Source organism: Mercenaria mercenaria, unplaced genomic scaffold (assembly GCF_021730395.1).
Source record: "Mercenaria mercenaria strain notata unplaced genomic scaffold, MADL_Memer_1 contig_1275, whole genome shotgun sequence".
Lineage (NCBI taxonomy): Eukaryota > Metazoa > Mollusca > Bivalvia > Venerida > Veneridae > Mercenaria > Mercenaria mercenaria.
Genome location: NW_026459254.1, coordinates 41,350 through 57,079, shown reverse-complemented (window position 1 = coordinate 57,079; position 15,730 = coordinate 41,350). Strand labels below are relative to the sequence as shown.

General features: G+C 34.7%; 1 protein-coding gene across 1 annotated transcript; it reads right to left on the bottom strand.

The window, feature by feature from the left end:
• Window positions 1-207: 207 nt before the first annotated feature.
• Window positions 208-12,783, bottom strand: LOC128551574 (uncharacterized; the record flags this gene model as incomplete). The annotated part of the gene is made up of 4 exons (XM_053532474.1): window positions 12,695-12,783; window positions 11,351-11,421; window positions 10,206-10,273; window positions 208-320 (listed from the first exon to the last, which is right to left on the bottom strand). Coding segments are annotated over exons 1-4 (316 nt in total), but the record flags the coding sequence as incomplete, so codon positions are not given.
• Window positions 12,784-15,730: the final 2,947 nt, after the last annotated feature.

Here is a 15,730-nt window from a genome sequence, read left to right as displayed (position 1 = left end):
TAGTATAGCATTAAGATATAATATTTCACTGTGGTGTTACCATGTGTAGCATATAATTTTTATCATTCCACGGGATGAAAGTAAAAGCCATTTTCATTGTATATGTTCAAGCATGTGTTCCGTATACAGTACGACATAATGTCATTATTCCTGAAGCTTCCACATTATATATCCATAACAATTACAAACAGTATTAAATTATTATACCAATAGATCCACGCATTCCAGTGCTTAATATCTCTACTTCAAAGTAGTTACCATCGCTCATTCTCTTCTTGTCAACATACAGTCCAACATCACCATTTTCATTCTTCATATAACTGCAAAAGATCATAAGTAGTTTTCCTGCACTAATGTACTGTGTTTCAGTTTTCTATTATAGTTACAACGTACCTGTTTTCGTGTTATAGTTTTTGCAGGACTACGAGAATTTGTTGGTACCCGATGTTTAACTAAAATGAAAAATCTGCGTTGCTTCTCTTCTCGCAAAGAACATGTATACAGTTAATTTAATAAATATTATGTCGATTAGTGTCCATTTTCTCTCAACATGGTTTTAATTATTCGTTAAAGGGCCGTAACACGTCTACGTTTAGCCATGCAACGCGCATATATAAAAATGTTAGAATACGTTTAATTTCCTGCTTAAATACTCCATGAAAAGGACAATAACAATACTTTTATACTAGAATGGATATGCCAGTGATTTCTTTTGGGTCTGTTGATCACTTTTTAATCAGAATGTCAATCCCATTTCTTTCCCTCGTCAGATAGGGATCAAGGAGCATCCTCCTAACAGCCTTACAATGAAGTGTGTAAAAATAAGAATAAACATAAACCATTAATTGTCATGATATTGTAGGGATAATACACGTTTTTTTTGTATTAATGTCTGCAGAAGCCCGCGGGATTGTTTGTGACCGAGACCGAAGGTCGCAGACGTTAATACATAAAACAAACGTGTATTGTCGCTATTCTTGCATAAAAAAAACATTACACGACGACTTAATGCATTGTTTTCATATGTGATGACTTTACGATTCCGGTACATTTTTGGTTACCATTCGGTTGTTCTTGGAAACCGTTAACATATAACCGTTTAAATATCCATAACCCGGGCACACATATCAACAACACTACCAAAAGGGTGATTTAAAGGTTTTTGAGCATCATATTTTTATTTCTAGTTATTACAAATTACATTACCCATAATTGTGCAAATAACTTAAAAATTTGATTTAGAGGAAACACAATTTTAAGAATGATAACTTAACATCGAATTATTTTGAGTGCGAACACATTTAGAGTACGGATGAGTACAAAGGTAGTGAATCGAGGTTTATTAATATGAATTCTGCGAAAAATCAGGTAAAAACATACCGATTGATTCTAACAAAAATCAGCAGTATAATACCTAAAAACGAGCAATAGCACAAGTTACACGCGATACTTATTTATTCACAGTTATTTACAATAACTGAACAGCCGCCTTGTAAAGGAAGTACACTCTTAAGAGAAGCTAGTGCGTACATTGATGGAGGCAGTACGTTAGGGGTTGGAAACTGAAACAGCTAAACATACTATGGATTACATTGTATCTATAATGCTACAAGAAGAGGTTATTAAGACGCAGATGCCAGATATCAATCTGCGCAAAAATACATACATACGTCCCTTGCAAAGCATTTCAAAAATAAAAATCATGTATCAACAGCACGTGAATTGCCTTGTTTGCACACGATTTTTCTCCCGTTTATACATGGGCGGATCCAGTTAAAAAAGTAGCTTTTATGCAAAAATTTACAATAACATATCATTTAGTGTTAAATAATGTACTTCCGTATTTCTGCACACAAGTTATGAATGTACATTTTTCGTTCTTTATTTCTAAAATGCATAAAACAATTTGTAGCAATTACAAGTTTACGAAAAAAATGATAGGTCCTCCCTGTCCGGATTATTTCAAATAGTTTGCCTCTTACTGCTTTTTTTCAACACCTAATTCGAGACTTTAAGAATACTTTAATCATGAGAGGCAGCCATCAGGCTGGCTAACGGAAGGTCTTGGGTTCTTCCTAGATACCCACCAATTCCTGAAATATAATGCCTGGGCGTGCACCTTAGAAGATCTCCACCATTAATAGCAGCAACGGCGACATATGATCAATAGTAAATATCATAAAAAGGTAAGGAATGTTTCGGTAAGACAAATTCTACACAAACAGTGGTAAAGGCAAAAGTCATTTAGTAGGCAACAGTACAAATTAGTCAGGAAAAGTTTAGGTTAATAATTGATTGAAATAACAAAAGGCAATAAGCATTTAACTGCATAAGCAATTATATTGTTTCCTGTAGTAATTGATATGTTTGACACGAAACGAACATAGAGACCTAGCTATGCAATTTCCACATTTAAAACTGTAAAGAATAACTGTGTGACAGTTTTCATTTATTTTGATATACGTACTTACTTTTATACGTATCTACTTTTCATCCTTATTACACATATGAAAAGGAAGCTTTATTTTGTTTATAGGTCTCCTTTAAAAGTGAGTGTTGAATGATATAATTATGTGACTATAAGATAAAGAGGTTACTATTGGAAAGGAAAAAGCCAATACGTAATGTAGCATGTATATTACAATGTCCGTTTAGATTTAAATTTATAAATACAAATATTGCAAATATATGTATTTTATGTCCCATAAAATGATTTATGTGCCAAACTCGACTCCCTTCTATGTTAAATTAGTGACGCAGAAATGTTGGCGATAAGCCGGAAAGGAAACTGCTGCATAATTGATGAGCAATTTAGTCATCTCAAACCTATTTTTATCAAACAAAGAAAAACGTGATTTTGGTCAAACAATTTCGAAAAATATAAGAAGAATACCAGCTTGATTAACAAATAAATGGTATTATATGTTTACTTACATGCATATGCATGGGACTACACAGTTAATTCAGCGAAAGTGGACTTTCTATAGCCGTTTTAGCTAATTTCAATTTTCGGACAAAGCATCTAGGTCAACGACCACGTTTTTGCGAACAAAGGATTGTTCTTGTTTTTAAGAAATGGTTGTGAAGGTGCTTCTCTACGGACATTTCTTTGTAAAAAATCTTAAAACTTTTTGTAAGGCATGAGGAGGAACTTTCCTTTTCGTTTAATCTGGACCCGTCACGTTACATGGTGCAGTTTTCTGCCTTCCCAGGAGCGAGAACATCCACATTAAATTCAAATGAATGCTTGGAAAGCGTACGAGATTTTCAACCGGATATTGTGATTCTGTTTGTTGGTGCTTGTGATATATACGATCCATCCCAATCGCCGGATTCAGTTTCAGCACAGATATGTGAACTAACAGAGTCACTGCACAGGGACTTGCAGGTTAAAAAAGTGTTTATTATGCAGACAGTCCATAGGATTAGTTCTGGTACAACAACACGATATCAAGTAGACTGTGCTTGGTACAATCTACGTGTTGATAGATTAAATGCTCAGCTATGCCGGCGGTTACAGCAACCCAACAAACTGTGGAAGCTGAAAGGGTTTTGGTCACAAGAAAGTCAAAGAAGGGTTTTTTCTGTCGATGGTACCCACTTGTCGCCCCTGGGAAACAGAAAATTGTTCAACAACGTCAGGGCTGCCATCATTTCGGGAGCAAGAGACATGTAACAGCTAAGATACGTATAAATATAGCCTTTAATTAGTCAGAACTATGAAAATCTTCTACTTAATTTATAAATGATTCACGAACATGTACGGAACAAACAACTTTGCTTGAAATTAGTATAATTCCTAACTAGCTCAGTGTTTATTCATTCAAAAAAGTAATGAAAATACATATTTGATACTATAGGGGTATGTTTCCATCAAGTATTTATTTATTTATTATTTATTTATTTAAATTACATATCGAGGATCAAGTCAAGGATTCGAATCTGCACGGCTTATAGTATGGTCATAAATTTTGTGATTATTTCAATTGATTTACTGGATGTATCCGTTGTTAAGCTTGCGAAAGCTTTGTTCGAAGTAGCTTCTAGTATTTAAATACAGGGTGGCTACTTTACAGCATAAATTAATGGCGGCTAATTTTTCTAGTTTCTCTTTATAAGACTGTAGGTAAATATCGCTGTGACTGAAAATTATACAGTATTACTTAACATTGCAGCTGCAATAATAAGTCATTATGTAGCAGACATTAGAATATTACTACAAAGCATAGTGGCCGCTGTAATTAACATTGATACGTAGCAGTTTGGCTGCAATTTATATACATTACTTAATTTACCATGTAGCATGGTGGCTGCTATAAATACGCCTTACTATGTAATAGTAACACTTTACTCATTATTATGTAGCATTGTGGCTGCAATAAATACATTTATTCTGTAGCACTGTGGCTGCTAAAAACAACCTTTATATCAAATACACTGCAACTGTGAAAGCTCTTTAAAATATAACATTGTGTAATACAGTTATAAAATACTGTTCAATTTTCCCCAGTAGTTAAGCCTATTTGGATTCATTGTATGCTTGGATATTTTTCAGATGAAACGCAAAAGACAAGGCAAAGCTGCACAGGCTACAGAAGCAGACACGTCTGTGAATGCTACAGCAGTAACAAAAGTAAAAAATCAAAGAAAATCAAAAAGAAAAAAAACTGACATAGAATCTTGCTCAGGAAGCCAAACAAAAAGCCTAATAAAACTAGAAACAGTAAAAATGGAAACAGTTCCTCAAGCATCACACATCCTAATAACGTAATTCGCTCCAAAACAACAAAGAGTACAGTTACCGTGGTTCCAGATTTAAACACTGTTCCAAAGGTGAAGGAAAGTAGGAAAACAAGCCAAAAAGGGAGGGAAAACACAGAAAACCCATCCTCTTCTAGGATGTCTGACCAATCAGATAGCGAGAACTACTTGACAGACTCCGAGTCTGAGTATGACACACTGGAAGAAGAATCTTCAACTGAGGATGACATGACTGAAGTGCTGAATCAGGATAGTAGTTTTATAACAGGCAATGATTCTAGAAATGTGTATGGGGAACCAACGCTAGAGGTCCCAGTGTCCACACCCATTTCGTCGCAAGTTAACAAATCCCTTAAGAAAAAGATTTGGCAGAATGCCTACATTGATATGGCTGATTTGCTGCCTGCAACCCCACACACAGGTCACACAAATGGCCAGTTTTCATTGAAGCTGGGCCATAACTCACAATTTACCATAACTCCTTCTGCCAAGGCCCAAACAATTAACTCCATTGAAGTCTGGTCTACAGCTTTTATTCGTTTCGTGGCCATTTATAGAGAAAAATTTCCCACACTTACCCCAGACTTGGTGAAATATTTCGAAATAGTTCGGGGTATTGCTTCCAGACGGGGTGGTCTTGCCTGGCAAACATACGATACCCAATTTAGGCTGCTAAAAGCTCAGTCAAACATCTCGTGGCATGTAATGCATTATGAGCTATGGCTCAGGGCTTGCACTGACCCTCTGCCCATGCCAATCCAACCCCGGCCCTTTCGAGCCCAACCTTTTCAGTCCTCTCCCTCTCAACACAACAGATCTTGGCAAAGGGGTAAAACAACCTCCAGCCAACCTAGGTTTTGGACAAAAACATGTTGGCCATTTAACAGAGGAGAGTGTCACTCCACCTCCTGCACCCTCCCCCATATCTGTGGGTTCTGTAAAGGATCACACTCCGCAGGGCATTGCACTTTCCGAAATCGAGAACAAGCCGCGCAAGCCTTGCTCGGTCAACCTTAAGAAAGACAGCCCCAATTCAACCAAAATGCACAGGGTAAAAAACCCCCGTCCACCTTCCGACTCCCATAAAGGTAAAACCCTTCTCTGATCTGCTACAAGGCTTTCCAGATAATCTTACATTATTGATGGATTCACATCTGGTTTCCATATTGGTTACATTGGGGATAGATCAACTGTGCAACACTCTGACAATTTGAAATTATGTAACAACCTCCCTAACAAAATGTTTGAAAAAATTAAAAAAGAATTGCTTCACGGTCGCTTAAAGGGGCCTTTCCAGTCACCACCCCTTCCCGGTTTCAAGGTCAGTCCTATCGGCATTGTTGAGAAAAAAGTGCCAGGTACATACCGGTTAACTCACCAGCTAAGCTTTTCCGGCGGCCTGTCCATTAACGATCAGCTAGACCCCACCCTCAAGACTGTATCGTATGCAAATTTTGATGATGCAGTCCAGTTATTACTTAAGTAAGGCCCTGGCACCCTATTCAGCAAAACGGATATTGCTAATGCATATCGTCTCATACCGGTCCATCCAGATGACTATAGTCTCCTTGGGTTTCAGTTAAACGGTTCTTTCTTCTATGACAAATGTCTCCCAATGGGGGCTTCTAGCAGTTGTTGTATTTTTGAGCGTTTTAGCACAAGCCTACAATGGATTGCTCAGACAGTTTTAAAAATACCATCAATACTTCATATTTTAGATGAACTTTTTGTTTATGGGTCAAGCAAACACTAACCTTTGTAAGCTTTACCTGGACAAATTTCTGTCAATGTGCGATACAGTAGGTGTACCGATAAAAACAGAAAAGACAGTTCAGCCTACAACTACTATAACTTTTATGGGCCTTGAATTAGATTCCGGCAATGTGGTTGCAAGACTCCATAGTGATAAATTGTCTAATCTTCGAGAGAGATTAATTGCTCAGGTCAAACGTCGCAAGATCACGTTACAGGACTTACAAAGTCTGATAGGGTTATTAAATTTTTGTTGCCTGGTGGTAATCCCAGGGAGGTGTTTTTTGCGCAGGTTAATAGATTTAACTAAATCTGTCAAACACCCCAGACATAGAATTACTCTTAATCGGGAGAGCCGTAGAGATATAAAGGCTTGGCTCCTTTTTGTTGATCATTTAAATGGCAAAAGCCTCCTCCTAGATGGGAGATGTGTCTCTGATGAACAGCTACATATGTTCACAGATGCTTCAGGCTCCCTATGTTTTGGAGCTGTTTTCGGCAAACACTAGTTCTATGGCTCCTGGCCGAATCAGTTACAAACCACTGACATCACTTTCAAAGAGCTTTTTCCAGTTGTTCTAGCAATCAATATTTGGGGAGAAACTCAGAAAAATAAGTGCCTAATTCTTCATTCTGATAATGAGGCTGTTGTTAATATTTTGAATAAACAAACATCTAGGGATCCAGATTTGATGCGCTTGGTCGGTCAGGAAATTTGTTTTATTATGTATGCGGCATAACATTCATGTAAAGGCAAAACATATTCCTGGTAAACGTAATATCCTAGCAGATTTTCTGTCACGTTTGCAGATCAGAGAGTTCAAAGCCGCAGCACCGAATGTGGACTCTACACCAACAGACATTCAAGTCGCGCTATTAGACATGGGTTAAACAAATGTGTCCTACAGTTACTCAATAGTTCAATGGCACCTGCCACAAAACAAGCTTACTATAATGCCTTCAATCAATTTCGAGATTTTTGTCTGGTCGCATATCAAAATTCCCCGCCTTTTCCTGTGTCTGAACAAAAATCAGCACAATATATTGCTTATTGCTACAGTCAATGCTATAAGTACTCAACTATTCGTTCTCGCTTGTCAAGCCTGACAAACTTGCAAAAGCTGCATTCAGGCCAGAATCTGTCTGATTCTTTTCTCATTTGCAAACTGTTATATGCCATCAAGTTACGATCAGGTACTCCATGCCTTCGTTTACCTATTACAGCCCCTATTTTGGCCCATCTTATTCAGGCCTTGGAATCTGTTCTTGATTCATATTATGACAAAATTTTGTTTAAAGCAATTTTCCTCACTGCATTCTGGGGATTGTTAAGAATTGGTGAACTAGCATTCACCAACACAGGTAGAAAAAACATTATACTTGTTGATGGGGCAAAATTTCTCAAGAAAAATGGGAAAATACAAGGCATAGCTATTCAGGCCCAATTCTGACAGAAATCTATGCCCTGTACATGCGTTGCGCAAATATCTTAGAATCAGGGGTTTGTCCTCAGGTCATTTGTTCAAACGTCAAGGAGGGCATGCCCTTTATAGCGTCACAGTCCGGAGAACACTCAGATATTGTGTTTCCCATATAGGTTTAGACCCGAACAAGTACACACCACATTCTTCACTCATGCTTTCAACTCACAACTCATGCTGAAATTAGGCCGCTGGAAATCAAAGGCATATCATAATTATATCCGACCTTAAGTACCATAAGTTGATTGAAGGTCTTACGGTACTTTTCTCAAGTCTCATTTAGTTCATATAAAGTACTCTTGACTGGCTAAGGCGGCAGGAGTTTGAGTTATAAAGGCACAGTGGTCACTCAAGTGTCCTGACTGGCTGAGGCAGTAGGACTTGATAAACTGATTTACCTCCCCTGACTGGCTTAGGCGGCAGGGTAGGCTTAAAAAGTTTGCGGCAGTACCGTATTTTGTACATATTTTATATATCATGGCTTGTACATAATCTCTATGCTTGAACTTTTGCATTTTATTTTGTGCCCATATATACACTTATTTTGACATGGTAAGATTTATGTTATAATACAGCAGCTGTAGATGTTAATAATTTCTCCCTGATTGGCTTAGGCAACAGGGACAGTTCGTTTTATGTATTTGCCATGCTTGTGTTTGATCACTCAATGCGTTTTCAATTTTACTTTACATCCCCTTTTGAATTTTTATATAATTCTTACATGTAAATAGAAATTACAGTTTCTGATCAATATATTTTAAGTCTGTCTCCACTTTTTTTGTTTTAGATGTTTCAGTTTCACAATTTCTAGTCCATTTCGTATTTGTATACTAATGATTTTAATTGGTAAAATAAATAAAACCTTCTATTTTGTCCATAGTTTTTCAAATGTCATCTTACACCCAAATGCTCTTATCGTCTGGTGGTGGCGGTTGTGGCGTCTTTGCCTCAGGCAAACCCGGCCACGTCATGGCGGTTGAACACCCCCAGATATTTCAAAAAATGTTTTTACATGTTAGTCTTATACCATTTATGTGTGATATTTAGATGATGTAACTTAGTTTATGGCTTAAAAAAGCCCATTTATCAATCAGTCATGAGTTGTATTCAATTTTTTCAATACTAGCTGATATGAGCATTTGGGGATAGTTGTGGGTAACATAAATGTATTTTATGTCCCATAAAATAATTTATGTGCCAAACTAGACTCCCTTCTATGTTAAATTAGTGACGCAGAAATGTTGGCGATAAGCCGGAAAGTAAACTGCTGCATAACTGATGAGCAATTTAGTCATCTCAAGCCTATTTTTATCAAACAAAGAAAAACGTGATTTTGGTCAACCCACCTCCTCCCTCGATACATCCCTTTAGACCCAGCATTTCTGCAATTGTATTTATATGATTATATTGATGTGACTATCATTTTACATGTTTTGTATATATTTTAAATTTACAATGTTGTCAGTTTTGGTACGTAGTACATGTACCCAATTAGACACAAATCTAGTCAAAATCTAGTCCATATACATTTGTTTTTATGGGCGGTTGAACACCCCCAGATATTTCAAAAATTGTTTTTACATGTTAGTCTTATACCATTTATGTATGATATCATCTGGCGGTTGAACACCCCCAGATATTTCAAAAATTGTTTTTACATGTTAGTCTTATACCATTTATGTGTGATATTTAGATGATGTAACTTAGTGAACAGGCTGCAATAAGGATGCAAATACACTTTGGACACATCTTATATTATTTCTATAATATTTAGTATTTACTTCAGAATATCAACTGAAACATATTTTTCAAACTTATTTATATAAATCATGGCAATGTTTTCATAAAATGATTATCCTTCATTGTATTTTAACATATGCAGACGTTTGTTGCACTCACTACAGCTTTTCATTTCGTGTAGACTACATGCTTTACAAAGTTTACACAAAAATAAATGACGAGTTAGTTGTTTCCGTTTGGATATGAAATCCAGTAATATGTCTAACGTATGTGGAACTCATATTTATTCATGCGTACTTTCAACACTGTAACAATGTATTTCAAACCGAAAAAAACAATTTCTCACGCTACATATATTCATAATATTTACCATGTCGATCTCTCTGTTATAATGGTATACTTTTGTATACTTATGAATTTATGAATCTCTGTAATGACAAATACACCAAATAATGACTTGTTAAATTCTACCTGAGACATTCTCCATCCACAGCCATGTTTCTGCATACCAGTTGTCTGTCCAACAACATGGACAAGGGCTGAAAGTCAAAAATAAGAAACACTATTTTTAAATAGATGTCATAGTTAACGTAAGCAAGAAGTCAACTAAAACCAAAATTCCAATGGTTCAACGACGTTGTCGTTACGTGAAAGTATACTTTCATATAGCTAATAAGTATTTGAGCTAATATGGTCTCTTGTATTTTAACATCAAAGTCTTGAAACAAGAAAAAAGGTATATTAAAATATTTGAAAATATGATACAAAAATGTACATATACTTTAATTCAATTATTTAAACAACGAATTTCTATTTAATTATTCAATACACTATGTTTAAAGATTCATAGTCTTGCAAATCAACATATGCAGCTACATATGTGTGTGGGCTATGTGACATTGATATTTCGTACATTTTCCAACCACACAAAAGCAATATAATTGCACATGCATATCAGCTCTTCGTATTAAACAATATGGTTAGAAACGCTACAATGTATAATGCAATGTATATCTAGTTATTTTCAAGGTTGTGGATCAGCTACATTGCTAACAGGGCGGAATCAAAACAACGATAAACCATGGTTTTTATATTTAAGATTTGAAGTTTGTAACACATTAGTAAATTACTCTAATAATCTCTTAGTATTACTTGTCACAATAACTGAATCACTAAAAAGGGACGACCAAAACTTTGCAAAAAATAATTCTGATAATACAACTATATTAAATCTATCTAATGGACTTCATGTATCTTTATAACTTTATATCAATTCTAATGTTTATATTCTTGGATTTTGAAATTAAATAATAGTCCGCAACGATAAAAATCATTTGGTAGTACTCAACTTACACATGATGCTAAAATAGTTAGTGAATTACACCTGAGCACACAATGCTACATTACTTAATAAATTAGGTAGGTCCTATCACATGATTTTACATCAGTTAACAAATTACGTCTTGGCACATGATGCTACATTAGTTAATAAATAACATCTTACCTAAGGTATTCTTAAATAAGTGTCATCTGTAATAACAAAATAAGAAATTCTATGATGTAAAGCATACATATTATTATGGAATCACAAGTTAATAACACATTATACATCTAACCTGAGGTTTCGGGAGTACTGGAAATTGAAATGGCTCGGCTGTTTTCTTTGGTCTTACTTCTTCTTGTAGATCTAAATTGATTTAAAAAGTTAGCATGAACATTGTCTGAAGTTGAACTTAATAAGGTGGTTTGCAAAATCAGTCATCCAATTACAAGCAACACTGTCAAATTGATTATAACTGAAAATTTTGTATTTAAGCAAAAAACAAACATAAACATATCGGTCATGTACAATTCAACTATTTAAGACATTTTTTTTATTAATATGGTTTGATATAAATTGATAGATAAAATTTTCAAACTACACGTACTGTTCAGATAAAGCTCACATTTACGCGTTTCTTTTTTAGTGATAATATGCATTATCTGTATTGTAATTGTTAAAACGATATCTTATATTTTCAATCAGTACGATTGTGCTAATATTGATCGATATAATAGCTGGTATTCGGTATTTGCTATGACCTAATACATATAGATAATAACCCGTTATGGTCACCTTCACGCTTAAACTCATATACTTCAATTTTGTTTTTATTCCTAATACTGTTTAGTTGTTCACGAAGTCGATTAAGTTTAGGTTTTTGTAATATTGAAATAACGAAGAGGTTGTTAGGTTGGTCAATCTGTGACTCAAACACTTAATTTTGTTTTTGTTCCTAATACTGTTTAGTTGTTCACGAAGTCGATTAAGTTTAGGTTTTTGTAATATTGAACTAACGAAGAGGTTGTTAGGTTGGTCAATCTGTGACTCAAACACTTCACGCAAGCGCGATATCTCATTTATCAGTCCTTCGTTTTCCGTTTCTAACATGTTCATATTTTTAATGTCCGTTGCCTTAACACACTTTCCTTCCTTTAACATGGCATCTGTTAACTTTGTGACATTCGAAATGATTTCTTCTTTAAACATGTTTACATCCCGGGTAAACTTTTCATTGACATCTACAACTTGAATCCTGTTATTCTTGATAGAGGATAATGTTTCTTTAGCTTCGTGGTGACATTTGTCGACTCCTTTCACAAGATTTCCGAACTCCTGGCTGTCTTTGAACTCTCTTGCCTTGTCACGTATGTACTCTACCTTACAGGCTTAGTGTCTAAAAATCAAACACACCCAACTTGCTCGTGTTGTGTACAGTAGAACTTTATCAGTACACTGAAGTGTTGGACACATTTCTCCAACTCACGTTTTATATCTTTCTTCACGAACGCCTCTTTAAGATTTGCCAAAGTATGACCTCTGCTGACTTTAAACTGCTTATGTGTATCAAAACAAGCTTTACAAATGCAGTCCTTACAATCCACACAGAATCAATCAGCAAGCGTGTATAAATCCCTACCTTCACAAGGGTTACAACGACAGTCGTCTTGTGTATCAAAGCTTTTCGTACCCGAAACTCCCATTTTTAATTGTTATCTAAACTATGACGGTTGTATAATGTTTCAAGTTTATGGGGTATATTGTAATTACTCATTGTTTTACTTATTGATCTGTGTTGTATCTGTAAAGGTAAAGTTTATGCACTAAATACGGGAATTAAAACCGGAAGTACAACAGACATTGACAATGTACAACTTTTAAAACTAGCGTACATTACAAGTTTAACTTACAATTTTATAAATCATACAATTCGTAAACCAGTGAAGATTTAATGAAAAAAATGCGTCTGATATATTTCGTTCTCTACGTCTGACTGAGTTAGAAAATGTTGGAAGAACAGGTAATGCAAACACCTTTTGAAAATACATCCACCAATGAGAAAAGGGACGTTTGTTTTAGTTTGAGCGGATGAAGATCTTTTAAACAGATATATTTCACGTTTTAAAAACACCAAATAAAACTGCACCAAATAAAACCACTGTAAATGTGTAAGTTCTACTGTTAGTATCTGTCGATAGTATTAACTTTTTAAACCTGTTTAAGAACGTCCTGTTTATAATTACAGTAATATTAAAGGCAATGGAAGTGTTCCTTTTGCCTGTATTACTTTTGAAGACGATCATATGATTGTGAATGAAAAAGAATTTTAGAGCAGTTTGGAGTTTTGTTCGTACGTCCGAACAACTCTGGGCTGTTTGAACAGAATATCGGAATTGAAGAATAATATGGACAGGATTTGTTCGAACAGAATATCAGAATTGAAAAATAATATGGACAGGATTTGTTCGAACAGAATATCAGAATTGAAAAATAATATGGACAGGATTTGTTCGTACGTACGAACAAAATTACAAATTGCATTTTTTTAAGAATAAATTCTTTTACAGTTCTCTCATTTTTTCGTACGTACGAACAAATCCAGGCTGTTCATATGTATGAACAAATGATAGTGAGAAATGAAAAAGAAATTTTAAAGCTATTTTGGAATTTTGTTCGGACGTACGAAGAAATCTGATCTGTTTGAACAGCATGTCAGAACTGAAAAATAATACGGAATATGGATTATTGTTCGTACGTACGAACAGCCAGGATTTGTTCGTACGTACGAACAAAATTCCAAATTGCATTTTTTTAAGAATAAATCCTTTTTCAGTTCTCTCATTTGTTCGTACGTACGAACAAATCCAGGCTGTTCATACGTATGAACAAATGATAGTGATTAATGAAAAAGAAATTTTAAAGCTATTTTGGAATTTTGTTCGGACGTACGAACAAATCTGAGCTGTTTGAACAGCATGTCAGAACTGAAAAATAATACGGAATATGGATTATTGTTCGTACGTACAAACAGCCAGGATTTGTTCGTACGTACGAACAAAATTTCAAATTGCATTTAAAAATGTGAGAAATAAACAAGAATTTGTAAATTTTATTTGGAATTTTGTTCGTACGTACGAACAAATTTTGATTTTCTGTTGCTGTGGTCTGCGATTTCTTCAATTTTTGCTGTAATTTTCACCGGTAAAAACTCCGTATAGCGGCAAAAAAGAGGGACAGACCAGAAGATCCTCTTTTATTCCGGAAGCAGATATATGTGAAAATATAAATAGTATGTAAGAGGCAGGCACGTATTTCAATGTCACTGGCTGGTTGAAAGAAAGTAGAAAATGGATTGTATGTTTACCAACAGTGAAAACATTGTTTAATGGTGCATTGACAGATTTGTAGTATTTTACAAACTAAGATTAGCACAATAGTGATACGGAATTATTTAGAAAAGTTAACGGGTAAATAATTCTGATTTCTGTGGCTTTTCGTGCTAACGTAATAAAAAGTGGATCGAAGATCGAGACGGCAAAGATTTTATATGTTTTTAATACGATAAATGTTCTATATACAAATGTATCTCTACCTGCAAAAATTGAAATGCAAACTTGTTTCTTCGCGAATCTCACGTATGGGAAAGTAAACTCTTCTGAATTTTATTATATCTCTTTATGCCCTTTGCCGCGTTAAATTCATTGTATCCACAAGATCAAGTTAAGTCTCAGTAAGAAGAAATGATATATTATACAGCTTTTCTGTCCACAAGCAGTTGCGTAAAATTAGCTTTCTTGCCAAATCCTTTACCACTGTTATTGTAAATGATTCGTGAAATGTCTGAGATAAAATACTTTTAAACCATGTAGTGATTTGTGCATGTAAGGTTTATAGAATAAAACAATCAAAATTCGGGTTAATATTGACTCCTTTTATGCTTTTGATAAGCTTAATGTGAAAACATGTAAAACTTTCAAACCAATTCGGAGTCAGAACTTTTCGAAATGATTATTTTGCTTTCACAATGATTAGAACAAACAAGCAGTGTCAATCAAGACTTACTGATTTATTCAGAACAACATAACAAAACTTGAATATTCAGTATATAACTACTTAAACGATTATTATACATTTAATTCTTAAATGCGTTAGATGGATACAGTAACACTGTAGAATAATACAACTGAACGAAGATGTGGACACAATCGGTAAATAAACATGATCTATCGTTTATCTAAATTTTAGTCATTTATCTAGACAATAAATACTGATAACCAAAATATTTTGGAACTATCACTTGTAATAAATATAAAAGTCCCTTAAAAGTATTCCATTTTCAGATAAACTAAGTATGTTGGTCTTGGGTCACCAGTCACGAATCTACCTATTAGAATCTTTTAAATCAGAGACTTAAAAAGTTTGATAAATGATTATATGATTTAGCCGTCTCGGCCTTTATAAGTTTTCTAGATAAATGCGCGTTAGCTAGATGCACCAAGTGCTACAACTTGCTTTAAACGAGCTGTTTGTTTCAAAAACCTACATTAACTTTCTCTTATAGATAGTTAAGAAACGTAACTTAATAAAAATGTCAAGTAGAAAATAAAGATATTTTTTATCTATAACATTCGTACATAAGTGTTGTGAAGAAAAGTAAAATGTTCCTTGGTAATGG